Source organism: Anastrepha ludens, chromosome 6 (assembly GCF_028408465.1).
Source record: "Anastrepha ludens isolate Willacy chromosome 6, idAnaLude1.1, whole genome shotgun sequence".
Classification (NCBI taxonomy): Eukaryota; Metazoa; Arthropoda; class Insecta; order Diptera; family Tephritidae; genus Anastrepha; species Anastrepha ludens.
Genome location: NC_071502.1, coordinates 108,648,997 through 108,675,583, shown reverse-complemented (window position 1 = coordinate 108,675,583; position 26,587 = coordinate 108,648,997). Strand labels below are relative to the sequence as shown.

Sequence of the window (26,587 nt, the reverse complement as noted above, 5' to 3'; positions counted from 1 at the left end):
ACACATTTCGTTTGTACTCAAGACATTATTCGATCGTCGTTAAGTCCATTTAAAATTAAAGAAATTTTCAAAGTAGCACAATGCAATGAATTAGTGAAACTGACAGCGGTTAAAGCTAAGTTTAAGCGAATTATATTTTCATTATTTTAGGAATGATGCGCTGGTAATTTCCAGATCAGGTAAGCATTTAGTTTCTAGCTGACGGAGAATCAAATATTTGCGCTTTGCTAAATAGATAATAAACGGTTGATTAAATTAACAGATGGACTTTATTTTTGCCACATACCTCTTTAAGATACCAAATAGTCGCCATCAGGTGGTGCTGTAGTAGAAATGTTTGTAAAAAACGCATTTATAGTCCGACTTACTTCTCACTAGAAATGTTTCGTTGTGAAGAAATACTTTTGCGTAAAGTACACCCGCTAGGTGGTACTGGAGCTAAGATGTGTCGAAATCCCCATATTTATGATCCAATTTAGTGCACACTTAAAAAAAACACAAAAAAATGTCTGAGAATGTTTGTTAGTTATTACAGCAGAAGAAAAATATTTGCAGCAATTGTATACGCTAGGTGGCGCTGAAGTCAATATATCCATGTGGAAAATCTCATTTTTTCAATAGATCACAGTCATAAATTGAAATTGTGAATGGTGTTTATGGGGGTTATGGTACCAATACTGCTGCAGCTAATAGCGTGAAATTTTTTTTTTTCGTAGATTCCATTCAAACACTTTTGATGTTAGAGAAAATTTCGAAAACTTCGATGAAAACACAGAAATCATCGAAGCTGAGTGGCATGTTAGTAGTCATAACATCGCCCAGGAACTAAGGATCGACCATGAAATAGTTTTAAACCATTTGCGCAAAAACTTTACGCGAATATTATGGATTGCTTTTTCCCCGAGCTAATATATACAATTTGATTAATTATAAATGGAAAACTATATTTTCAGAAAATGGGGGACTAGATGCGCTGTTTAAGTAGTAAAATCCTCTCTCGACGAACAAATCTAGTACTTTATAAGCCTCTTATCATGGTCGCCTTTTGTATGACTACTTGAACAGTGAAAAGATTGACGACGCGCTAGGAATCTCTTTGGAAATTTGCTCGTTGGTAACAACGAATATCGCGGATGTTGGTATAGTGAGTTGCGTGAACTGTATGAGCTCCGCTGGCTGGATTATGTCGACCAAAGTGTTACAAGCGCTCCAGCTCTGAAAGTATCAACGCCTCGTCAGCTGGTGGTAGTAAAGGAGGAGGGGAATGATTAAGCTGCACTTGCCGGGCCAACTAGCGCCGGTTAGAACGAGAAAGAAACGAGTAATGCGGTTTGGTAAAGGTGAAGCAGTTTTCACGTTCATCAAGAATAATAGAAATCAGTTCTAAAATAAGAAATATATTAGCGGAAAATTTGCATCCGTTGTGATAAGAAAATTTCGAAATTTATATAAAAAGATGTTTTTGGTGTGAAAAAATTTCTAGAACTGTGCATCTAAAGGGTTTAACAGCAAAAGAAAAAACTAAATATGTACTATATATGAAGGTGTAGACCGCAACGTAACACATAGCTCAGAAATCGGCAGCTATAGCTTTGAAATGGTCAATGACTTTAAGTATCTTGGACAGAAAGATACATCTATTGCCATACAAGACACGATACAAACGATAAATAAGTCTTACTTCGCGCAGGCAAAGTTGATGAAGTCGAGATTACTTTCTAGAACCAAGAAACTACGAATTTTCAAACCTGTCATAAGACCTAAGAAAGAAAGATTCTAAGAAAAATATATGGACCTGTACGACTTGAAGACGGTACTTACCGCATTCGGTAAAACGACGAGTTAGATAGATTTCTCAGGGGTTCAAATGTAATGAGATACATCAAATCGCAAAGGATTCGATGGCATGATCACATTTTACGGGTATGGTCACATTTTGTGAATGAGCAACGCTATATATATGGTATATATGGTCGTTGCTCCTCCTCCTATTTGTGGTGTGTGTCTCGATGTTGTTCCACAAATGGAATGAGCAACGTTAGAACTCTAAAAAAGATATTCGAAACGAATCCACAAGGCGACAGAAGAAGAGGTCTGCCGGGAAAACGATGGAGAGATGGCATAGAAGGCATATCTGATATCAAACGCAAAGCTAACGATCGAGTGACGTGCAGGTGAATTGTAATGGAAGCAATGGTTCACACCGGACTGGGATGCTATGATGATGATGTGTATCTAAAGGCATTGTGTTGCCAGTTAGAAAGTGAAAAATTTGCTAAAGCTGCTGAGAAAAAAATTCAAAACCTTTTATTGTACAAAAAGTTCCTACAACAGCCAAAATGTTTTTAGCAGCTATTAAGAAAAATATTTTCTTGAAATGAAATTTTTGCTACAAATCATTGCCCTAAAACCAAGTCATACATTACGACTGACTTAAAAAATTGCAGCAATTCAAAAGAAACGAAGATAAATATTTGTGGAAAAAAAAAGCAGAAAGGTAACAAAAAAATTCCAACTCCTTTTTAAAGGCTCTCTATTCTTTTTAAAGGCTTTCTGCAAAAAAATCTACTCATGATTTGAAGCAATTGATTAATCCTACACTTAGTACAATAGTACTTTTCAGAACTTTTTTCAGTAACTTCTAATCGGCACGACTGGCTTAGGGATATATTTCAATTGGCTGTTCACTTCAGATTCATTCACACTTTCAGTAGTCGAGTGGAGTTAGAACTATGAGCTGAAATTGCATACCTAACCATTTTTTATCATATTTTAAAGTTTTATGCAGTTTTTAATTTTTGAGAAACAAATAAGTCCCACTGTCGGTTCTAATACACCGGAACGACCAGCCCAAGTTTTATCTTCTTACAACCTGCCTCCAAAATCTTAAAGAAATGTTTTATGCTGCCACTATTTGTCAACAATAAATTATCCTCGCAATATGGGTTGATGCGTGAGTACCAATAGGATAACGCAGTTTCGAATCTCTGTGCGTGAAACAAAATGAAAAAGTTGTTTTCTAATATTTAAAGGCCGGCAATAACAAAGTGTATTTCTGTCATGAAAAAGATTCTCATAAAAAATATCTGCCATTCGGAATCGGCTTAAAATTGTAAGTCCCTCTATTTGTGGAATAACATCAAAACGCTCGCCACAAATAAGAAAAGGAGCTGAACCAAAGACCTAACAGAAGTGTTCGCGCTAATTAATAATTTTTTTTTTATTCCACATGAAATTCTTCAACATATTTTGTACTTCAAGTGCAAAAATCCTCTAATTTTGTATGCCGATTCACGGCAAAAAGAAGTAAATTCTGACTTGACTAAAAAGCACCTCACATGTAAACTTTAAAAACCATGTATGACAGATTTTCTCATTGGCTTCACTTAACCATATTCCGTGAACCAGAGGCGTATTTCTTTATTTCTTTTATTAAATTTTGTTGTAAAGTGTAATAATATAAGAATTGTATAGTTTTTTTCAAGTAATAAATAAAATCCTTTTAATATTTGCTAAAATAAAGTTCTGTAAAGGAAATCGTGGTACAAAAAATATAAGGAAATCCCTAAATAAGAAAAAAATATTTCAATAACAATAACGATATATTCACGGAATAGTCTCTGTAATAGTGCTTCTATTAAAATTATTGCAATAAACGCGTTTTGAAAGAATGAAAAACGCAGCTTAGCACGTAGTTTTTTACAACCTTCACCTTAAAGCCTTCGTTTTCATTTATTATACAGCTCCCTCTGATTATATGTACGCACGAACACACCCTTGGGAATATTTTAATTTGTGCGCACTTCAAAAAAAAAAAAACAGTGCAACAGGAGGCCAGCAAGCGTTTACATTAAAGGACTTCTCCGTATGTACTCCTATCAAGCCGGGGGCGTATACGTGACATTTTACCCTTCAAATAACTTTAGAAACCTAACGAAAAGAATTCTATGTTTATGCCAAACCTGCGCCAACAAGTTGTTTGATATAATATTATGTGCCGCCGGCAATTCCTTTTCCTCGCAATTGAGCAGCAATATTAATTTGATAATAGAATTTATTCCAAACTTTCTGAAAATATATCAAATAAATTTTTCATGTCACCGAATATTCGCCAATTCACTAAGAAAATAGCTTAGAGCTGTTTTTAATAAATTTTAACTTGCAATTTTCCCGAAACATAGAAACCAACTGGTGCCACACGGCGTATGATAAATCACCAATTTTAACATACGAAGCAATTGAAATGAACAAATGGAAAAAATTTGGACTGCTTGCCACATATCGATTACTCAAAGGCAATTCTAAGCCATTTTTAGCTTTCCTTGTTAGTTGAAAAAATGTTTTCAATACATATTACTGCAAAATTAATCAAAAAACAAAATAATATTTCATGTAAATACAAAGAAAAATCGGCAAACATGAGAAAAAATCGTCAACGTTACAAGGAAGAAATAGCGCAAAACTGACACTAAAAATACATACTCGCATACATTTTTTTTTTATTTTTATACAACTATATTAAATATATTTTTGTAATGACAAAAACGCTGAAAATAGGCACAGAGGTTCGTTCAGAATTTGTCTGCACATTTGAGCACCGTCCTGAAAGTTGGCTAGGGGAATAACAAAACGTATATTTTACAGCTGTAATGCGTTAAGCAAGTACTGAAAGGTATGTCAATGTATGTGCAGAAAGAAGAAACAAAGGGAAGCATACATTTGCATTTGTATTGGCTTATCGTTGTAGGTACAAGTAGATACCTTCACGTATGAGTGTTCATTGGGGTTCGCATTCAAACGAATGGGAATACATTTGGAACCCTCCAGGCATTCGCTGTTCTCCGCTTTTGAGGACAATACAAATTCCGTTTCTGAGCCCAGCAAAGAACCCGTAGCATGTGTTGAAAATTTAATAAGAAAATATGAAGGAAAAAGAGTGTGAGAAAATTTGTAAGTACAAGCATGTAACAATCGGATTTAGTCTCGCTTTAGCCAATTCTTTTTTTTAGTTTTAACGAAAGGATTTGCAAATGTCTCATGAATTTCATTTATTTTAGTGGAATAATTTCAAATGTTTTTTATTAGTAAAATTTTTTTATTAGTCACCATTTACCAGTTTTTATACCAAATTTTATACCAGCTTAATTCAATATTCAATACAAATTTGTGTTAAGTTATGACAATTCTCCCTTTTACTGGGCTTTTAGAAAGTTTATGTTATTATAACTTTGTATGCCAATTTTATACGATTTTCATTTTTATACCAGTTTTCATATAAGTATATAAAATATTTTATAATTAACTGAAACACTAATTCATGGTATAATATCGCTCATATTAGTAAACCGGTTTTTACAAATTTTACTTTCTCTACTTTTATACCAGTTTTATTGTGTTCTTAAAAGATTTTAAAGTAACTTTAAACCGACATTTTCTGGTGTCTAATTTTTACAAAGTTTCATTGTCACTTATATTATTATGCATATTTAGACCAGGTTTTTAATACATTTATACCAATTTTATTTATTCTCAATCACTTTTTACTAAAGCCACCATCTATGGTTAAAAACTTCTTTCCTTGAAGCACAATTCACAGGTAATAGTAATTACTCTAATTTAGACCAGATTTATACGAGTTTCTACCAGTTTAACAAATAATGATGTACCTAATTTCATCTTAGTTTTTATATTATTTTTAGCAAAATACAATCTGATTATCTCATATTATTTCTAAATTTCTTTCCTTGAAGGTCAATTCACAGGTAAAAATACTTACTCTAATTTGGACTAGATTTGCACGAGTTTATACCAGTTCGAAAAATAGTTAATATATGTACCTAATTTCGCCTTAGTTATTATATTTTTTATTTATATTTTTTTATATTTATTTTTTTCAGCAAAATACTTCTGATTTGCTCCCATTGTTTTACAAATTTGTTTTTACTGGTACACCAACCTTTTACTATTCTTTTCCAACTATTCTACTGGTTCAAGGTATGATATTTTGTATGTATTGATAGATACCTTGACAGTAGCGTCTTTTTACAATTCAAGCCTTTTGTCAACACATTTTTAAACTGCGCACAACCATCTTAAGAGCTGAACAAATGGTGAAATGCTTCAAATGGCATGAATGCCAGGCAAAACTGGCAACAAACAAGAGGAATTTCTTGCACTGGCAAGTTCCCCCTAGCTGACTGGTGAGTTGTCACGCTGATAACCACAATACCCGACCTGCCTTCCTTGCGTGTCCTTTCTCAGCACTAATATTTGCATTGCCTATTTGCTTTCATTGCAGGGTGAGGTGATTTCGAAACATGCAAGCGACTGATGAGCCTCGTTTAGTTGGCGAGCAACAGCAGGCGCTGTGCTTTGTTGTTTGAAATTTCGGTTTGATGACATACCCGTTAGCATAGCGATGTTGTGTTGTTGGCGGTTAGTTAAGGGGTTTATTTGTTGGTAGAGTCTTTCAATTTTGCTGCTTTGTTTGTGTGGCATGCCCGTCGGGTGGCATCTGTTGGTTTGGATGGTTAGTAAGTTGCCCCAAGCATTTTGGTCAAAGGGATCTGCTGTTTTTTGCACTTTGCCCCTCAAACTGCTGCCTACCTAACTACATGTGTGCATATATGGCTCATCGGGTGCTTCAGTTTGCCTCACACAAAGCTGGGTTACATAAAGAAACACTGTTGCTCATTCTGATCTTTCCCTTCACTCACAAACAACCTCATCATCGTTACAAGTCGTGGCATTATATGACGAACCTAATTTTGCGCATGGCTAGGAAATTTCGCTAATATGACCTATATGCCAACAAATATGCACATACATCGATGTGTGGGTGTGTAACAATTCATTTTAAATATAGCCAGCAGGCAAAAAGGCAACAAAAACTTAGGAAAGTCAGAAAAACCATACAGCAATGATGTGAGTTTGGGCAAAAATAGATATACAGTTATATGATACATATGTAGGGTCAGTGGGAAAGTAAGAGAGTAGGGGCGATGATGGTACGTTGATTTGATTGCTTTTTCTATTGAGTTAAGTCAAAATCAAAGTGGGGTCCTTCGATTTGCATGCTGGTCATAGGTATGTTGATACAGGCATAAGTGAATATTCACTTAAGTATTGGTTTTATTTATAAATATTTATATACTCATAAATATTTAATATTAAGTATATGGTAATAAAGGCCAAGAGATGTGGTTTGAAGTACGAGTAAATTCAAATTATATGTATGTAATATTCAGCCATTGTAAATCTTTACTAAACTCTTCAGATTCACAACAATTTCAAGTTCAGTGGTTAGGGCCTTCTTCTATTTATAATTTAGGAGGAGTTTTTCTCAGAATGCCCATTTAGAATGTATGAAACCATAATGTAGTGCTTGTTGCCTATATATGTAGTATTCGGTTTTAAACTTTTAAATGTTGTATTTTGATATTGGCATAAAATCCGCATTCAAACTGGTATAAAACTTGTATAGGTTTTAATCCGCAACTGGTATAAGGGAATTTAGCAACTTTACTTCAAAGCTTAATTAGTTTTTGAGTGACCTTAAAACTGGTATATGTTTAATTTTAAACTGGCACGAACGTGAAAATTTGGTATAAAAATATATCCAATTTCACTTAAAAATTATGTAATGTAGTTTTAATCAGCGTGAAAAGTGCTATAAGTTTGATTTGTCAGCTGGTATAAAATTCAGAATCCGGTATAAAGCAGCTTGACTTGAAAATTATTTAATTTATTGTAAAACGGACTGAACGCTGGTAAATGTTTCACTTTACAACTGGTATAAATAACAAACATCATAGAAAAAATATGACAGTACTTGAAAACTATGTTATTTGTGATTTGATATAAAGATTTGGGATTGGTATAAAATTACAAATCTGGTATACAGCAACTTGACATGAAAATTATTTCATTTACTTGAAACCGGTACTAAAACTGATATTTTTTATTTTAAAACCGGTACATTGGTATAAAATTATAAATCTGGATAAAGCAATTTGACCTGGAAATTATTTAATTTACTTTGAACCGACACTAAAACTGAGAGTTTTGTCTTAGAACTGGTATAAAATATCGAGCATCAGCAGAAAATATGTATAATGTAATATAATAATAATTGTATTTAAAAAGTATGTAAATGCATCATGAAAGCTTATGTATGTGTTTTTTGAAATTGGTATAAAACTCAAAATTTGGTATAAAATATCAAACAATAGCAAAAAATACGTAAGTGTGCTTGAAAACTATGTAAATGCAGCATGAAAGCTGCTAAATGTGTTTTTGAAACTGGTATAAAAACCCAAAATTTGGTATGAAGTAACTAACATTATCGAAAAATTTGTGACTGTACTTGAAAACTATTTAAATTTATTTGAATCAGCATGAGAACTAGTATATACATTATTTTTAAAGTGGTATAAAAGCCCAAATTTAATATAAAGTATCGAATATTATCAGAAAATACATCACTGTACATACTTGCAAACTATGTAAATGCAGCATGAAGGCTGGTGCAAAATCAAATAAACTGGTATAAAAATCAAAATTTGGTATGAACCAATTACGCACCTGCATTTGCAGATCAAGTAACTTTATAATTTTAATAACGATTGTAAAATCTGATATATAAATATGCCTGCACCTAAAGTAAACCCTCTTTTTAATTACGCAGAAATGCGTCTTTCCTCAAGTCACTGAATTATTTCCTAAATGGATAAATAATTGAAATTTTGTAATCTAAAATCTTTCAGAAAACTTGTCTAAAACTTATAATTTTATTTACTGCAAAACACCAAAATTAATTGTGTAAAAACGGGTCGGTGTTTTTACATGAATATACCTAATTACGTAGTTAAATATGTATATTACAAGTGTCAAAGCTGTAAGCAAAGTTATTGAAAACTGGTGTGAGCTTAATAAATAGTGAGTTTTTTTTCATCAAAACTTTATCAGAAATTAAAAAAAAGAAACTGGTATAAAATCTGGTATAAGTTTTAATAAATCATAATAGTTCAACCAAAAATGCTGAACTAAATTTCCGCTCTTGCACTGATATATAACTGGTATAAATTTTACAAGAAAACTGGTATAAAAATGAGTTAAACAATTTATTACTCAATTTTTCATCATTTTTATAAAGGTGTATGATGTAAATTAGGATAATGCAGAATTTCGTTCTTTTTTTTTGTTTTTTTGTGGAATTTAATAAAAATGAATAAATAATTGGTGCGTACACTTCCGTTAGAAATTTGGCCGATCGCCTCCTTCTTTTTGTGGTGTGCGTTAAAAGAGTATAAATTCAATAATCGTTGTTGAGCTTTCAACCATGGAATTCAAAAAACAATGGAATCAATTATATGTAATTATCTTTGGCGGTCGCCGTAGCTGAATGAGTTTGTGAGTAGCCAGCATTTGGTAGGGATACAACAGCAGATTCTTTCATTAAGGAACAGCATTCAGACCAGCACCACTAATTGTAGGATGAGCTCTAGCTAACACCTAGCAAAGGGTGTACCCGCCAGTTATTTATGCATACATAATAAAAATAGGAATTTATCAGTTTGAAAATTTATTATTATTTCTTTTAAACCCATATCTCTTTTAAACCCAACAGTCTAACCCTTTGCTTAAATTTCGCACTATACACGTCTTTGATCTACTCTCCAACAACCAATTTTGTATTACTATTTACTCCTATTATACCACATTTTTTTACCACCACTTCCTTGCATTATGCGTCCGATGGTATTCTGCTTAGTCGCGTGAAAAGCCATTCGTTTGATGGACTTTACGTAGCATCTCAACGCTGTCCATTATGTGCACGCTATTTAGCAACTATTTATGCTGCCACTACTTTGTGCCTTTTGTGACAGAATTTTCTCTTGCACTCTTCTTCTCACCGCAACAGCGGTCATTCTGGCAAGTTTGCATTCTGATAATAACTATACACAAAGTGTTTTTCATAGTTGCCAGTGATGTGGCTCGAGCGGCATTGAATGCGCATTAGACACGCTCTAATAACTTCAGCTAAAAGCTACTGAAAGAAAATATATTTTTCTATACATTTAATTTTATTTCTTTTCTTCTGTTTGGTTGATAATAAAAAGTCGGATGACAATACATGAATGCACAGCTGTAGTGCAAGGCATTTAAAACAAGGTAAAACTGATTTTTATGTAGTCTGAATACGTGCGCGACCTGTTGCAAATCCTCCGCACACATATGACTTTGCAAAGCAGAGTTACCTCCAACACATTCATGTTCGCTTAGTACGCTTAGCGTGTGCTTTCATTGAGTTTTCAATTTCCGCACGAAATTCCAATTCATTGCACGGCAACTAATCAAATCGCAATGAATTGAAACGAGCAGACAATTGAATTGCAATGCAACGAGCCTGAGCAAAAGCTCGTTTCGGTTTGGCTTGGTTTGGCTTGCCTTAGCGGATGGCAAAAGCGTGTTGCATGTCCAAAGGATTGTTGCTGCTCATGTCGGTTGCAACGATAGCAACAACCCCACTTGTGGACTGAAATAAATACTATTGCAATAATGCCACAAATACATAGCACAATAACAGCAATATCTTTGCAGCAAACAAATTTCACTTATAATATCGGCATTTCCTCACCAACCAACCAACTTGACTAGAATTATAATTTCCGTTTGCCATTTAAACGAAATTCCCCTGCTGAGCATTTAATGGAGTTTATTTGCTATTGATTTAATATATAATATATTTATAATGGCGTAAACCAGCTGGTTGAGTGTTAAATACAGAAGCGCGGTGCAATCGTCAGCCTAATTTACTGCATTTCGGTTTAATTTCCGCGTTGCGTGAAAATTATTGAAGAGTTTGCCGATTGCAAATTGATTGGTAATCATGTCAAGCTGGGAATTCGATATGGAAAAATTATCAGGCGGAAATTAAATGACCTTAAACTCAGATTTGTTTGCAACTAATGTCTTTTCCACCTTTCTGCCTCTAATAAAGAACAGAATCTGTGGTTGAGAGAAGTATTTTCGCAATTTTTTCGAGAATTTTGAAGCCGCCAGAGTTTCACTAGGAAAACGCTTTCAAAAAGCCTATCAAACTAAGCACTGTATGCTATACCAAATCATCTGCTGCACCTATACCTATGAATCTAGATTATACGAGCGAGCTAAGCTACTTGACAAAAAAAAACACAAGAAACAAAAAAGATATTCGCAGAAATCTTACCTTAAAGTAAATTGACTATCTTAAAAAACTATGAAGCTGTGACCTATTTGAACTTAAAGCTGCTTTCTCAGAATAAGGTACGTTTAGCGCGCTGACTAGAGCGTTAAAAAAGTTAACGGGATTAAAAAAATTTACGAAAAGGTGTTAAAGGTGTCACTTTAAAATTCACTTGGAAGGTAGTATGAACTTTTGAATCCATATTTCAGTAAATAACTGTAACTGTAGTTCATATTGTTTTCCCAAAAGAAACAACGAACTCCCAGCAGCTTAAATGAAAATTCACAGGTAAGACTAATAAAACTTTAGACCTTTGCATCAAAACATTTTATTATTCAACCTACGAGTGAGTGTTCAAGAATCACCCTAGAACTGCAGTCTTTCCAAGTATTTCATTTTCTCTGTTCGTGTAGGTGTGCGTCCTTCTATTTAATGTGTACATATTGTGTACTTGCGTTATTGTGTGCGTGCGGATGTTTGTTTTTATGTTCTTTTCTTTTATTACTTTTACACTTTTACTTGGCGCTCTGCTTCGTCCGAATGAAGTTTCATTTTATTGCAACAAAAGTTGCAAACAAAAAAGTTTGTAGACTCCATGTCAAGCACAGTAATAGTATTTTTAATTACTTTTTTTTCAATAATTTTTTTACAACTTTTACACACCTACGCATCTATGCTGCAGCATGCGACATGAATGTTCATGCCCGATGCAAGGAGAATGTGCCGAGCTTATGCGGTTGCGATCATACCGAACGACGAGGGCGCATCAATTTGGAGTTGAATGTGAAGGAGAATTTGTTGACGGTGCAAAGTAAGTAAATTAAATAAAAACTTATAGTACGCTAGAATATTTAGATTGGATGGCAAAATATGTTAATATTTTTGCTCGAATAATGCCAGAGGTGTGTTTAAGTTTTGCAAAATATTAGCAAAAATTATGTTCCTTAGCTGAATTGGGTATTGGTTACCACACTGATTATTGGTTCGTTTTGGTTTTGTTGGATTGTCTGAAAATGTTTTATTTGAAAAAATGGAGCTAATTCATTTCAATGTCTTAAAAAAATTTAGTTTTAGTTTTTCAATTAAATTACAACAATTTTTCAATTAAATTAATTTAAATTTGAACCCACTTGTTAAGCCTTTTAATGTTTCAATTAAATAAAAATAGAAATTAAAACGCTTCAAAAGTGGATAAAAATCTAAACGAAATAATAAATAATTAAGTAAGAAAAAATAAATATATATAAAACGCTTCAAAAGTGCGCTAGTTTAATTATTTAAATGCGGTACACATTTTTAGGTGTTTCTGAATATGTTTAAATGAGAATACAAATTTCGCTTTTAATTTTCAAAAATTCTGCAAAGAAAACGTTTTAATTCCAATTTCATTATTATTATTTTTTTTTTGTTTTTGTTTTTTTGAAATGTGTGTACAAATTTAATTTTTAGTTTTCGAAATTTTGAAAAACATTTTTACTTTAATTGAACTTTTGTACGAAAATTAAAAACTTCGAATAGCCCCCTTTGTAAATATTAGAATGAGTTTTTAATATTCTGGAGTTGAGGCTGAGCTTTCGTTTCAACCGTTAAAGCACTTCCTGTCAATGCAATTGACAATTTTCGCAAGCTCTAAATTTTGTAATGAATACAATATTCCTTTTACAAGTTTTATTAAAATTTCCTCCGCAAATATGTGCCTTGCTTACAAGCACCTTAAAGCTTTAAGCTTTGCGCTTCTAAGCTTCAGGCTTTTTCTGGGAGAAAAGGTTATTTTTCTATTCTATTCTATTTTTGTTTATCGAAAAAGAATGCCGTTTCATTTTGATTGGCATTTCTGAGTAAAAGTTTTAATAATTTGCTTAGGTTTCTTTGGCATTACTAAATTTATTCATGTAAAAAATTATCAAATTCAAGTTTTGTAAAAAGCTCAGTCTGCAAAAAATCAGTAACTCTTTAAATTACTAAAATTGTTTATTAAAACAATGTTTGTAAGTTTTCTTAAAAACCCAGACTGTAATTATCTTAATATTTTTTAAATACCACGTAATTTCTAATTTCGGCCGCCATAGCCGAATGGGTTGGTGCGCGACTACCATTCGGAATTCACAGAGAGAACGTAGATTCGGATCTCGGCGAAATACCAAAATTAAATGGCAACCCTCCGAGTGGATTTCTGTCATGAAAAAGCTCCTCATAAAAAATATCTGCCGTTCGGAGTCAGCTTGAAACTGTAGGTCCCTGCACTTGTGGAACAACATCAAGACACACAAGACCACAAAAAGGAGGAGGAGCTCGGCCAAACACCCAAAAAGGGTGTACGCGCCAATTATATATATACATATATATATAAATTCTAATTGAAAAATTTCTTAATTTTCATTCTACAAATGTTACAATTTAAATTTCAAATAAATGTTTACAAAAAATTTGGAGTCTATGGAAGTTACTGAAACTATTTGTTCAAAAATTTTTTGTATACCAAAATTGATTCACCTCAATTTAGGATATGGTTTTTTAATCAAAAAATATATTTTAATTAGTCCTGGGATAATTAAATTTTATTTCTCTTTCTAATCTTAGTCTAATTTGAATTATTCATCGCATAAAATATATTTTTGTACAAAAGAAATATATTATTTTTTTCAACTTCAGTCAAAGAAGGCCGCAATCTCATTCCAATGGATCCAAATGGTCTCAGCGATCCATATGTCAAAGTCAAACTAATTCCAGATGAGCACGAAAAGTCAAAGAAAAAGACGCGCACCATTAAGGCATGTCTGAATCCTGTGTGGAACGAGACCATCAAATAGTGAGTAATTATTTAATAATAAAAACTATTTTTTAAATATGGAAAATTGTTTAAAATTACGCACTACCTTTTAATTATATTATAAATTATTATCATTATTAAATAATTATTTGAAACCCTGAATGCTTACGCTGCAATGTGAAAGCTGTTTTGCTTGAAGCGAAAGCTTTTGAATATGAAGACAAGCTTTTCGGTAGGACAATAATGTAAAAAACTCATTTATAATTCTATTATTTGAAGTTTAAAAATTTTGCTGAATATTACGTTGCTTTGATTAATGCTTTGAGAGCAATCTAATTAATTTAATATTTTTTGAATGGCATATTATGAAACTCATTTGAAAATATAGATATTATTTTTAACACGATTTCACTTTTCGAAAGCTTTAAATTGAAATGAAAGTATATAAAAATTTCACACCACCTGTTTAAGCTCCATCTTTCAAAAGAGACTTTTAGGAAGTTATACGATTTCTAAAAGAAGTCTTCATACGCAATCTAAGAGAAAAAGTTAAATTAATATTTAGTTTGTTTTAAAGTAAAAGCTTTCTCAGCTGCTGTGGGGCTTTCTTAGTTTATTTTTTATCTCTACTTTGCTCTCGAACTACTTGTTCTTTTCTATTCATATTTTCTGTACAATATACATTTTTTCTTTTTGTACTTTTAGTGATCTCAAACCAGAAGACAAAGATCGTCGTGTACTGATCGAGGTGTGGGATTGGGATCGTACATCGCGCAATGATTTTATGGGCGCGTTATCCTTTGGCATATCCGAAATTATTAAGGTGAGTAACCAAATAAGGCATAGATTCCTTTATTGGTTCTTATTGCAATATTTTTTTTTGAGTTGGAGTTAGTAGTTTTGCTTGAGATGATATGGCATCTTTATGAATTTATTACGAAATACTTTCAAGGTTCTGATGTTTGTTCAACCTCAATCTTTTGCATTGTTGTTTACGTTTACAGTGGTCTATAGCTTTGAATGAGATTCTATAGAATTTTTTTTCATTCATTCTTTAAATTTTTATCAAAAACTCTTTTAAATTATTTTCGGCTTGATTAGTAATAATTTATAGGCAGGTTCAGATAAAAATAATGATGTAGCTTTAAAACTGAGCGGAAAATAATGAACGTCTGCTTCGCGCTATGTTTCCGATTTATTTTTTGTTCTCTATGCCACTCCGTTAGTAGGGCTAGGTTTGGCGTTTTTGGCTGCCACTTTTCTCAGAATGCAGATAAGCACACTTAGACCAACCATTTCTGTGTGGAAAGGTGCTAACAGGCAAGCGGTTTTTAATTAAATTCCTTTAATTTCCCTTGTTATGTAACCGCTGAGTTTCTTTTAAGAAGCTTTGAAGATTCCGAATGTCTATTAGCTCCAAGTCTGCTCTAAGAATTCAAAGAAATACTTGCTAAGATGGAGATGTCGCATATTCATGTTTTTGTTAGAGCGAGACAGTGGAAAAGATAGGTTGCAACGCTTCTCGTCTTCTGCAAAGCTCTGCAGCTACGGCAAAATTCATTTGTGGGGAAGTCCATTCGGCTGATGTGGGTGGCAAAGAGTATTTTCCAATCTTAGTGCTCAGTACAGCACGAATGCGGAATGGTCAAGTAAAAATATCACTTCAGGTCTTATTTTGTGGAATCTTGCCTAGATCTGACTTAATATCCAGCCCGTGGATTTCCGACCCGGCTGTCATTTGTCTGCATTTGAATAGAAGCTAGTCCGAGCAGGAGCTTGCACGAAAAAAGAACGTCTGCACTATACGCAGAGTTTGTTAACTATACCATGGCTCCCTTCCTTACTACTGCATCGGCGCCATAGTTCTGAGTGATATTCCTGTGTGCCACATTCGTAGCATAATTCACAGGCAGCGCTTTTAAGACGATCTTGCACTCAAAAGCTATCTCAAAGTAGTGTCGCAAAATAGTATCGCAAAGCATCGATTTGATTGCAGTCTGGTTGTGAAATTAAATTATGAGAACTTTCTCCCTGCTCAGCCTAAAGGAATCTACAATGATCGGTGATCCGTGGGCCGCAGCTCAGAGAGAGCTCTTTTGACTAAATTCCTCTTCCAACCATTTTGTCTGCCTTCGCGACAAGTGTAGATTGTGGTAGAACCCTTTAATTCAGAGATTCTTGTGGAGAACATATTCGAGAAAAAATTTCGATAAGCCAGCTCACCGAAAAAAGTAAAGAAACTCCCTCCATTCGGAAGTTGCGGTCAATCTAGTTGCGTTTGAAATGAAAGAACGGATGAGTGTAAAAGAAAAGGATCTGAGCTTGACCTTCAGCGAGTGGTAGAGGACATAATCATTCCTTTAAACGAACTATACACTGCGTTTGACTTAAGCGTAATCGCGGAAACCAATAGAAGGTACTCTGTGACTACTAACTGCAGGGTCTCCAGAGACAAACAGTCTCGTTGGATTCAACATATCAACTACCCGCGTTCTCACAGGTGTTATAACGAGTTACTGCGCATTAGCACCCTAGCCAGTGCCAATAGGATTTGTGTACTTCACAATGGCTTCTGCAGGAGGTGTGGAGATGAGGAAGAAATTGACTCGGTACAACACTTCCTCAGAGAAACCGTGCCGAATATCTTGGCGTTTAATTTTTTTGAAGGCCTGAAAAAATTACAATATGTCTCACTGAAGGGAGTGGGGAGTGGTTTAAGCTTAGTTAGTGGTTAAGGTTAGTTAGCGGATGGAAATGAAATGCAGTGGTCTTAGACAAGCACCCTGACTAACCTAACCCAACCTAGTTGCGTAGTTACCTTGTGGCTTGTCAGGCTCGGTGTGGTGAAGCGAAGTGAAGCCGGAAAAAAGCAGGAGCACCCCCATTTCGCCGTTTCTATTTTGTTTCTAAATGTCATTACTACTAATGTGGGCTATTCACAGTGGCTGCTTAGAAAAGGATGGATCGGATAGCCAGATTCCATGCACAGCTGCAGACTTTAACTTTTCCAAAACTTTCCTCGAACGATCTCTCATTTTTCATTTCACTTTAGCTTCGTAGCGAGAATCATGCCGAGGTATTTGACTTGGGTAAAAAGTTTGAGCTGAACTACATTCGAAGAGGGTGACTGGAAAGTAGGAAGCTTATACTTCCTCGTAAAAAATACTATTTCGGTTTTGATTGAGTTGGCACTGAATCCACTTTTTGGGTTCAAAATTATTGCCTTAAATCACTGGAATAAAGTAAATCCATTCGAACTTGGTAAGGAGCAAGCCTTTCAACCCAAATTGGAATGGAGAACAGGGCTGATAGATATTTGCATGCGGTGTTCTCAGCCTACAACTCAGCCGAATACAATATTGAACTTTAGTCCCTTCTTGCTGTATAGAATTTTAATTTTTTTTTTCTTTTCCTTTTTCAAACAACACTTAAAATCTTTCCAGAATCCCGCCAATGGTTGGTTCAAATTACTCACACAAGAGGAGGGTGAATACTACAACGTGCCATGCGCTGATGCCACGCAGGATCTGCTTAAACTCAAAAGTCAAATGCGGGTAAATTGAAAGAAAAATAAGCAAGCAGTCAATTCGAAGAAGAAAAATTTATATATTATTGCTTACATTTATATTTTTTGTATTATATCGCATTTCATAGAAATCATCGCAGAAGAAACCGCTGGTGATGCGCAGCGATACAAATACACAGACACAATCCAAAAAGGATATGATACGTGCTACAGATTTTAATTTTATCAAAGTGCTGGGCAAAGGTTCATTTGGAAAGGTAGGAGGAGAAAAAAGAAAAGAAATCTAAGTAATAGTAGAATGGAATACATTTCTTGATATTGTTATTGTTGGATATATTATATAAGGAAATGTCGGTGTTAGCAAAATACTGTATATGTGTGTGTGAATAGCTCATATATACTCTATATATTTATTATTTATTTTCTATCAACAATTCCTTAATTTTAAATAAATTTTTTTTAATTCATATATGTTTGTGTGTGTATGCATGTATACACATACAAGTATATACATAATTCAATCTAGTTTTTTGCAACAATATTACATTTTTCGTTTTTATTTGGGTTTTTTTTTCTTATTTCTACCCTCAGGTCATGTTGGCCGAACGCAAAGGCACCGAAGATCTCTACGCCATCAAAATACTCAAAAAGGATGTCATCATACAGGATGATGATGTCGAGTGTACAATGATTGAGAAGCGCGTGCTGGCGTTGGGCGAGAAGCCACCATTCCTGGTGCAGTTGCACTCGTGCTTCCAAACGCTAGACCGCCTCTTCTTTGTCATGGAGTACGTCAATGGTGGTGATTTGATGTTCCAAATACAACAATTCGGAAAATTCAAGGAGCCAGTCGCTGTGTAAGTATTGAGAAAGCAAATGGCAAAAGGAAATTCTTAATTTTCCAAGCATACGCACACGCAAACACTCACATACAATCACAGCTGACCATTTCTGCGTATTTACTGACCTCTGTTAAGCGACTTTTGTGCGTATGAATTGACTTTTCTGAAGTGGCCAATCTCAGCAGCCTATTATTTACACTCATTTTTTGACCCTCATACTTTTAATTTAACAAGTTTTTTTTCCGAATTTATATTTACTTTTTCTTATCTACTTTCCTATTAGCTTCTACGCCGCTGAAATTGCCGCCGGCCTCTTTTTTCTACACAGCAAAGGCATTTTGTATCGTGATTTGAAATTGGACAATGTCCTATTGGATGCGGATGGTCATGTTAAAATTGCCGACTTTGGCATGTGCAAGGAGAATATTATTGGCGATAAGACAACAAAGACATTTTGCGGCACACCCGACTACATAGCACCCGAGGTGAGTAAACTCGATATACTCGAATAAATACTTAGGGAGCAGAACGAAGGTTTATAGGCGTTTGTTGTATTGTGACTTGCAGCTACCAAAATGGGTAGCAAATTCCGATTTCAATTCAAAGATAAACAAAATTTACCCTAAGTGTGCTTGAAAGAAAATACCAGAGTGTGTTGCTCTGGTGACACTAATTAGTTCCGACCGACCCGTGGTTGCCAATATGTGGATTTGTGCGAGGTGCGAGTGAATGACTAAAGGCAGGCCGTATTTGTATTTAATCTGCAAAACAATTTAGTTGAAAAATGTGACCTAAACGTGTACAAGGAGGGTGAGACTAGTGGGCCATTTGTGTGGAAGTATAATTTAAAATGATAGTAGGTTTGCAAAGGATTTTGTGATTAAGTAAAATTCGTATCTAAATTCCAATTTGGTAAGGGTTAGAGTATTCTGTTATTACTTTTAGGGTAGAATATGCCACAAGTTTCAAAATAAACTGCTTCACAAGCACTTGATTTCATTCATCATTCACCCCCGGCGACAAAACGATAGAACGTCAATATATTGAACAGTTTTCACCACTTTTCTTCTTCTTTTTTGAATTATTATATTTTTATATAATAAAAGCCAAGGTGAATTTATTATTATTTTTTACTATTAAAGGTTGTATCGGCAAATCAGCTGCCTTATTTTTTTCCTTTCGCCGTCTCCATGTGGTTGTCTGCACAGAATAAAGTAAGAATAAAACATCACTTTAGCAAAATTTAAATTAAAAAAAACAATAGTAAAAGTCAAGAATGATAGAAAGAAGATTGCGCCCATCAAGAGTGCGTGACGTAACGTTTGCCGAGTTGTGCAGTGTTGCCAACCATTTGCTCTTCACAATAAATTTAATGCTTTTTTATACCCAAAATGCAAACATTTTTAAGTTTCGTGTTTGTTTCTTTTTTTTTAATTTAAAGCTACCGAAGCTTTAAGTTAAAAAACAAACAATATTATTAAACAAAAAAAGGTTAAAAAAAGTCACTCTGAGAAGATTTTAGTGCTAATGAAAATTTTTTTACTCTTATAAAATTTGATAATTTGAAAGTGGAAATTTATTTTTGGCTCCATTTAAGGTTATGCAAGAATATTAAATCTTCTTCTCTCAACTCTTTTTAAGATTGAAAACCTTTTTACACATTTTAAAAAGCCTTTGAATTTATTGAATGCGAATTAAAACCATAGAGGTGTAATCGTTTCTTCCGGTCATCAATCCTTAGTGAGACATAGGACATTAAGAGTTGTATTCATTGTAAAAATAAGCAGCAAAATACCAGAAAATACTAAAGAAACCATACTGACATTTTTACAAAAGCAGTAACTTATCTAGTTACATAACTTCAAATATAGCAAAAAAGTCGTTCCCTTAACAAAAGAGTCTCGCTTAACAAAAAAACTCAAAAATTAAATTGTACATAAGCATAACACATCTATTAAAAAAAAACTCACATTTTAAAGACAATTTGTCACGCATACAAAGTTCTTTAAGTGATTCAATAAAAATTTGTTGGGTTATTTTCTTTGAATGGGCATTTTAGTGCGTTTGTATATCCAAAGCTAGGCAACACTGCAGTAGTGAGAGAGAGATTTGACTGCCGAAAGCAGAAGAACACCAACAACACCTGCAATGGCGGGCAATGCCACCAGATGTTAAAAAAAAGTAAAGATAAATAAAACTGGGTGAATTATTTAAATATTTATTAAAAAATGTATATTTTACAAAATTATAAGCATTACATTTTAATTAGAACAGCTAGAAAAATGTCATGAAAAACTCCGAGACTAAATAACAAAAAAAAATGCTAAATCAAGTTACGAAAATGGTAATCTGGCCAAACTAGAGCTAAAATCACGTAACTAGTTGTCAAATTCGCTGAGAGCAAAGTAACGGGACCACGATAGGCGCCAGCTCATTATTCTCTCCATCGTGAGTAAAAGTTATCGCTTTTTATGTGGATCCCGTTTCTCCAGCAGCCCCTTACAGTGATCATTACAAGCCCTTGGAGATTCATCTAAAATCAATCGGACAAGGGAAATCAGCTTTATTAATAGATAACTTTGTGCCTGATCGATGTTTTGCTTTTAATTAACAATATGGCGGTCTCAGGAAATATTTTTATGATTTTTAAGAAAAAACCGACAATTAATTGTTAAAAAAAAATCAAAATTTTTGAGAAAAATCCTTCGATCAGGCACGAGTTTTTTATGTTTTCCAGAAGCAGTATACATTTTATTGAAATCTACCAAGCGGTTTTTAAGTTACAGTGATCACCAGTTCAAAAAACATAGTTTTGAGAAAAACGCATTTAAAGTTTTGCTAACGATTTATGTAGAGCCCGAGCGCCCTTTGCTAATTGTTGAATAACTCGCAAAAGTATTTGTCGGATTCACTTCAAATTTTCTCACAATTTTTTTAGGGTATTATACTTTAAGAAAATTACAAAAAAAATCAATTTTTTGAAAATTCTGTCTACCCCAACCCCTTAAAATTTACTGATACTTTTTTTTATAATTTCTCCGTTTTGCGATGTTGCGCATTTTCTCCATATAAAAATCAGTTTTAATTAAAATTTCTAGATAGGTTTTTTGGTAAGCAACTCTAAAGCTTATTAAATTTTAGTACAATAAATCGCAAGGTTGTAGTTGATAAAAATTCCCGTTGATTTTTTATATTTTTTTTTTTCTAGGCTATGTTGTACATCCTTTCTACAATATATAAAAAAATAAAAAAATTAATACCTTTTTAAAAAACCTAAAAAAATCAATTGTGGGTTTTTTTCTAATATTTGCATGAAATTTAAAAATTGATTTTATATGGCTTTTGTGAAATAAAGAAATATATTTTAATGTTACAAAAGTAATGAAAATTAAAAAAAGAAAAATTGTGAAAATATAGCAAAATATTGATGTGCTATCATTTGTTGCGAGCTGCAAGTAGTTAGCCAAACAGATAAGAGCGAGTTATACAAAACTCCTAAGTAATCAATAAAAATAACTACTAATCCATGTATGTCACCTGGTGTCAAAAAGTCTATGTGTGGCTTCAAGCCGGCCAGATTAAGCTAACCTCTGGATAACTATAGGAAAGCCTAGATTACTTTCTGTTTCAGTATTAGATTAATTTGTCGCAGAACAAGTCTCGGATATTTAAAAGAAGTGAAATTTGGAACTTTTTTTACTCTGGTTCAAGGAAAAGTTCAGCTGACGGTTAAACATAAAGAGTTTTAGGAATGGCAAGAAATATTCGAATAGCGTTATTTCTTCTCGCCAAGATCTGCAGCTGAATACTGAACTCACTGGCGGCCGCCATAGCCGAGAGGTTAGCGCGTGGCTACCATTGGGTAGGGTTCCGGTTCGGGTCCCACTGTAGGCATGAAACACGAAGTGATTGGAAAAGTTTTTTCTAGTAGCGATCTAACCTCGGAAGGCAATAGCAAACCTCCTAGTATATTTCCATCCTGAAAAAGCATAGAATTGTAGGTCCCTCCATTCCAATTCTCAAATTCGTACAAGACAAAATGGCGTGCGTACGCAGTATACGCTTGCAATTTACCGTTTCATAAGCCTTTTGAGAAGTCCAGACTTGTGCTCGCCAAATGAAATTGCAAGTGTTTAAGCACCACTCACTCATACATATTTTCCTAAATTACACATCCTCCTAATTCAATACCTACTTCATGAGTAAAATGCAATACAAAAGTTTACTCGTTTCTCTTTTCTTACTCTCTTTAACATAATAATTTGTATATTTTCATCGCCCCTCAACAGATCATCCTGTATCAGCCCTATGGTAAATCGGTTGATTGGTGGGCCTATGGCGTTTTACTTTACGAAATGCTCGTCGGTCAGCCGCCTTTCGATGGTGAAGATGAAGAGGAATTGTTTGCTGCCATCACCGATCACAATGTCTCCTATCCGAAGAGTCTGAGCAAGGAGGCAAAGGAGGCGTGCAAAGGGGTGAGTTGAATTTATTTAAAATAAAATTTTCTGAATTAACACCAACCTTTATTTTGTGCAAGAAGTAGCTGGCACACTCAAGTGTACGGCCTTAAGCTGTCAAATGCTCTTTTATGCATTTTTTGTTGTTTTTTTTGGTTTTGTTCTGAAGTCTGTTGCTGAAGCTGGGCATCCTTAATTATGCATACATGTGTTGTTGGGCATAAATTAATTTTAAATGTCCTGCAAAGTTACGCACACACACGGGCGTAAATAAATAATGCATTATATAGACACAATATAAAATTTACACATGGGAAGTGTGTACCAGATATTCATTGTTCTTTTTTTTATATCCTCTTTGTATACTTTTCAGTTCACTAAAATGTAAGTCCCAAAATTTGCATGTTACGGATATAGAGAATTTGCAAGGTTAAGCGTAGGTTTAGTAGCTGTTAAGTATAGTATTTGTGTGTGTGTTTTTTTGTTTTTTTGTTTTTGTGTTTTTTTTTCGTTATATGTATGTAGATTAAGAAATTATTGGCCACAAATTTAATGCTGATGCAAAATTAAGTTTCGAAATAATTCACGCGTCGCTTGGTCATAGATTTAGCGGCTTACTGTATGAAAAGAGAATGACCATAATCCAGAGAATTTCTAACTAGTTTTTTGGTATACAATTTTTTTTCAGAACGAAACAGAAAATTTAAACAATCAAATTACATTAATTTAAATAAAATTTTGCGGCCGCAATTTGAAAATAAAAAGCATTTCTTCGACAACACGATGATAATAACTCACTCCAGAAAAATGCAAAAAAGTAAAATGTATACCAATCGCGGTCATTTATTTACTTGCAAATAATTTTGTTTGCAGTGAAAGAAATAATATTTTTAAATAGCAAATTTTTTTCAAAAACACTAAATATTTTAAAATAAATAGACTTAATAACTCCTAAAATTCCATAATTATAAACACAAAGTTTAGAGAGTAGAGAGCTTAACCCTGTGAAGGCTCTACCTCATACATATATTATATATTAGTATATATATATATGTATACTATATAAAACACAAACACAAACACAGTTAGTTGGGGGTATACTTTTTACCTTGGTTTATATTTTAGTGAATGATTCTAAAAACTAAGGAAAACTAAAATAAAAAATAATAAAATAATATATTAATATAAATAAAATAAAATATCTAAATAATATAGTTCACAAGATGTCATACAATCGTAATTTCATAAAAATATATTTAAAAAATATTGACCTTTGAGTCTCCCTGTGAGTTGTAAATCTCATATGTATAGTCACACAAAAGCAGATGTTCGCTAAAATGTTAATAACTAAAAAAAAATTGTATCCGCTTTGTACCGAAATCGCAAAATCCCTTAATAAAAATTCGAATAAAAGATAAATATTTTACCGGCATTTATTTATCCATTACAATCCTTTATTATTTCAAATGCGATGAGCAAAATTAAGTGGTTGTAAATTTCAATCCATGCTTGCTTAGTGTGCTAAATATCCAGCGTGGTGTTCATCTGGAAATTCCTAAATCATAAGAATGGAAGCAAGGTGCCCAGAAACAGTGCGCATATCCCTTACTCTCGAACGCGATAATTTTCAATCCGCCAATATACCCATATATATTTTTTTCATTCACAAAGTAACTAAAACATGCGTGCCGATGGTTTGTGAAAGCAATTAAGCAGTAAAATCTATCTCAATAATTTTAAAGATTTTATTAAGGGGTTAGGTGGGTTTGAAAATTTCAAAAAATCAAAATTTTTTTTTATCTCATTAAATAGTACAGTACGCTTAAAAAACTCTCCTAAAATTTTAAGTCAATCCGAGTAAAATTCTAAGAGATAGACGCTTCAGAAGTTCCGCCCATTAGGCCACGTCAGTTGAACGCTTCGCAGGTATACGTGTTTATCTCAAAACTCCATTTTTTAAGTCGGTGGACACGATATCTCGAAAAGTTATGAAGAGATTTAATTCAAATTTTGTACAAATCTTTGAAATAACATTATCTAGTTATTGAACGAAGGATTTGTTTTTTTTAATTACAACTTTTTTTTTTGAGCCAATGTATGTCGAAAATTTCACTAAAAAATGTGTTTTTTGGTTCAAAGCCTGTCAAAAATTCAAATTTTGATTATTTTTTTTCCTTCGTACAGCAACGAGATTTATCCATGTACTAACGAAATCCGTTTGGTTTTCTGATTTTAGATGAACCAATACTGAGTTATGCTGTCCACAGCAAGAGATTTTTTTTTTGAGACGTTAAGGAAGATGAGGTACCACCGGCTGAGTTTTCGAAATTTTTAAATAAAAATTTCACAAAATACTGTCTATATATGTATCTTAGATATAGTGAATTGCTTAAATAAAATATATGATTCTATATACTAAAAAAAAATAGTCAAAACCTCCTTTTTTGCAACCTCTGAAACCCACCTAACCCCTTAAACTCAATGCCAACTCTAGTAATAGGAGCAAAACGTTAATCTGCATACTTGAAGATTTTCTCAAATTCTGATTAAGGGGTTATACTCAGTTAGAATTAAAAAAATCGATTTTTTTTTTAATGCACTTAGATTTAAGAATACACACAGAAAGTTTAATATCCGGTGAATATTTTCTAAGTTACACGCAAATTTGAAAAGGCGTTTCAGAGTGCTTGAAAGTACAAGGCCCGAGGGGCAGCGCTTACTTGGAACTTTAAATGCGTTTTTCTCAAAATGATATTTTGAAAGTCGGTGACCAACATTACTAAAAACGGCTAAACCGATTAGTCTTAAATTTTAAAACGAGCTTCTTAAATATATTTTTTAGTAATTAATCGAAGATTTTTTCTCACCGATAAATATTTTTTTTTTGTAAACAATTTAAGGCCGAAATACTGGTCAAAAATCGTTTTTTTTTTTTGAGAAACCGCCATTTTGTCAAAAAAATTTATTTTGCTTATTCCTTCGATTAATTACTAGATTTAACATTACTTTAACGAAATCAGTTTGGTTTTTTAATTTCAGAGGATCCTTATTTGTTATTACTTTACCAAATCATATTACCTTATGATAGACGGTTTATAGGACACTTTCAAATTTCTTACTAGCTCCTTCCTCTAAGTATTTCCTGTGGTTATATAAAGGTTTTTTCCACTAGCTTTCATACCCTGATGTCACCGCAACATTTCGAAGACATCCTCTGATGCTAATCGATAATTGAACCACTACTAGATTAAACAGAAACTCTGAAAGACATATAAAATTCATATCACTAGGCAACATCATACAGACTCTGGCCATATTACCTGCGTGTTTGTTGCGGTCAAACCTCTAATCTGCAGGGACTTGCATTATACTCAGTTTATACCTGATTCCTTATTACTTTATGCGCCGCAAAAAGTGCTGGCAACTACACCTACCTAGCTGCGTTTTATGCATTTTTATATAATTCACTTTTTTACCATTTTCTCCTTGCAGTTCCTCACCAAACAGCCTACCAAACGGCTCGGCTGTGGTCCCACCGGTGAAGCGGATGTGCGCATTCATCCATTCTTCCGACGAATCGATTGGGAGAAAATTGAGAATCGTGAAGTGCAGCCACCATTTAAGCCGAAGATTGTGAGTAAACTCAACCAAAAGCATATAAATGGAAATTTTTTAAAATATGCATATTTAATTATTATTATTTTTATTTATTTCCCTCAATTTTTTTTCTTTCATATGCTCTCATCAACTGCTGCTGCACAC

The 26,587-nt window shown here is 33.5% G+C and overlaps 1 protein-coding gene across 3 annotated transcripts in view; it reads left to right on the top strand.

Annotated features, from left to right (window-relative positions):
* Nucleotides 1-26,587, top strand: part of LOC128865747 (protein kinase C, brain isozyme-like) — a 91,969-nt gene that overhangs the window by 64,634 nt on the left and 748 nt on the right. For all 3 annotated transcript variants that reach the window (XM_054106063.1, XM_054106064.1, XM_054106062.1), the window contains exons 5-13: nt 11,910-12,038; nt 13,880-14,036; nt 14,703-14,820; nt 17,441-17,551; nt 17,652-17,780; nt 18,115-18,380; nt 18,649-18,850; nt 22,655-22,843; nt 26,318-26,458. In XM_054106063.1, the coding sequence (XP_053962038.1) occupies nt 11,910-12,038; nt 13,880-14,036; nt 14,703-14,820; nt 17,441-17,551; nt 17,652-17,780; nt 18,115-18,380; nt 18,649-18,850; nt 22,655-22,843; nt 26,318-26,458 (1,442 nt within the window). The remainder of the gene's footprint in view (nt 1-11,909; nt 12,039-13,879; nt 14,037-14,702; nt 14,821-17,440; nt 17,552-17,651; nt 17,781-18,114; nt 18,381-18,648; nt 18,851-22,654; nt 22,844-26,317; nt 26,459-26,587) is intronic.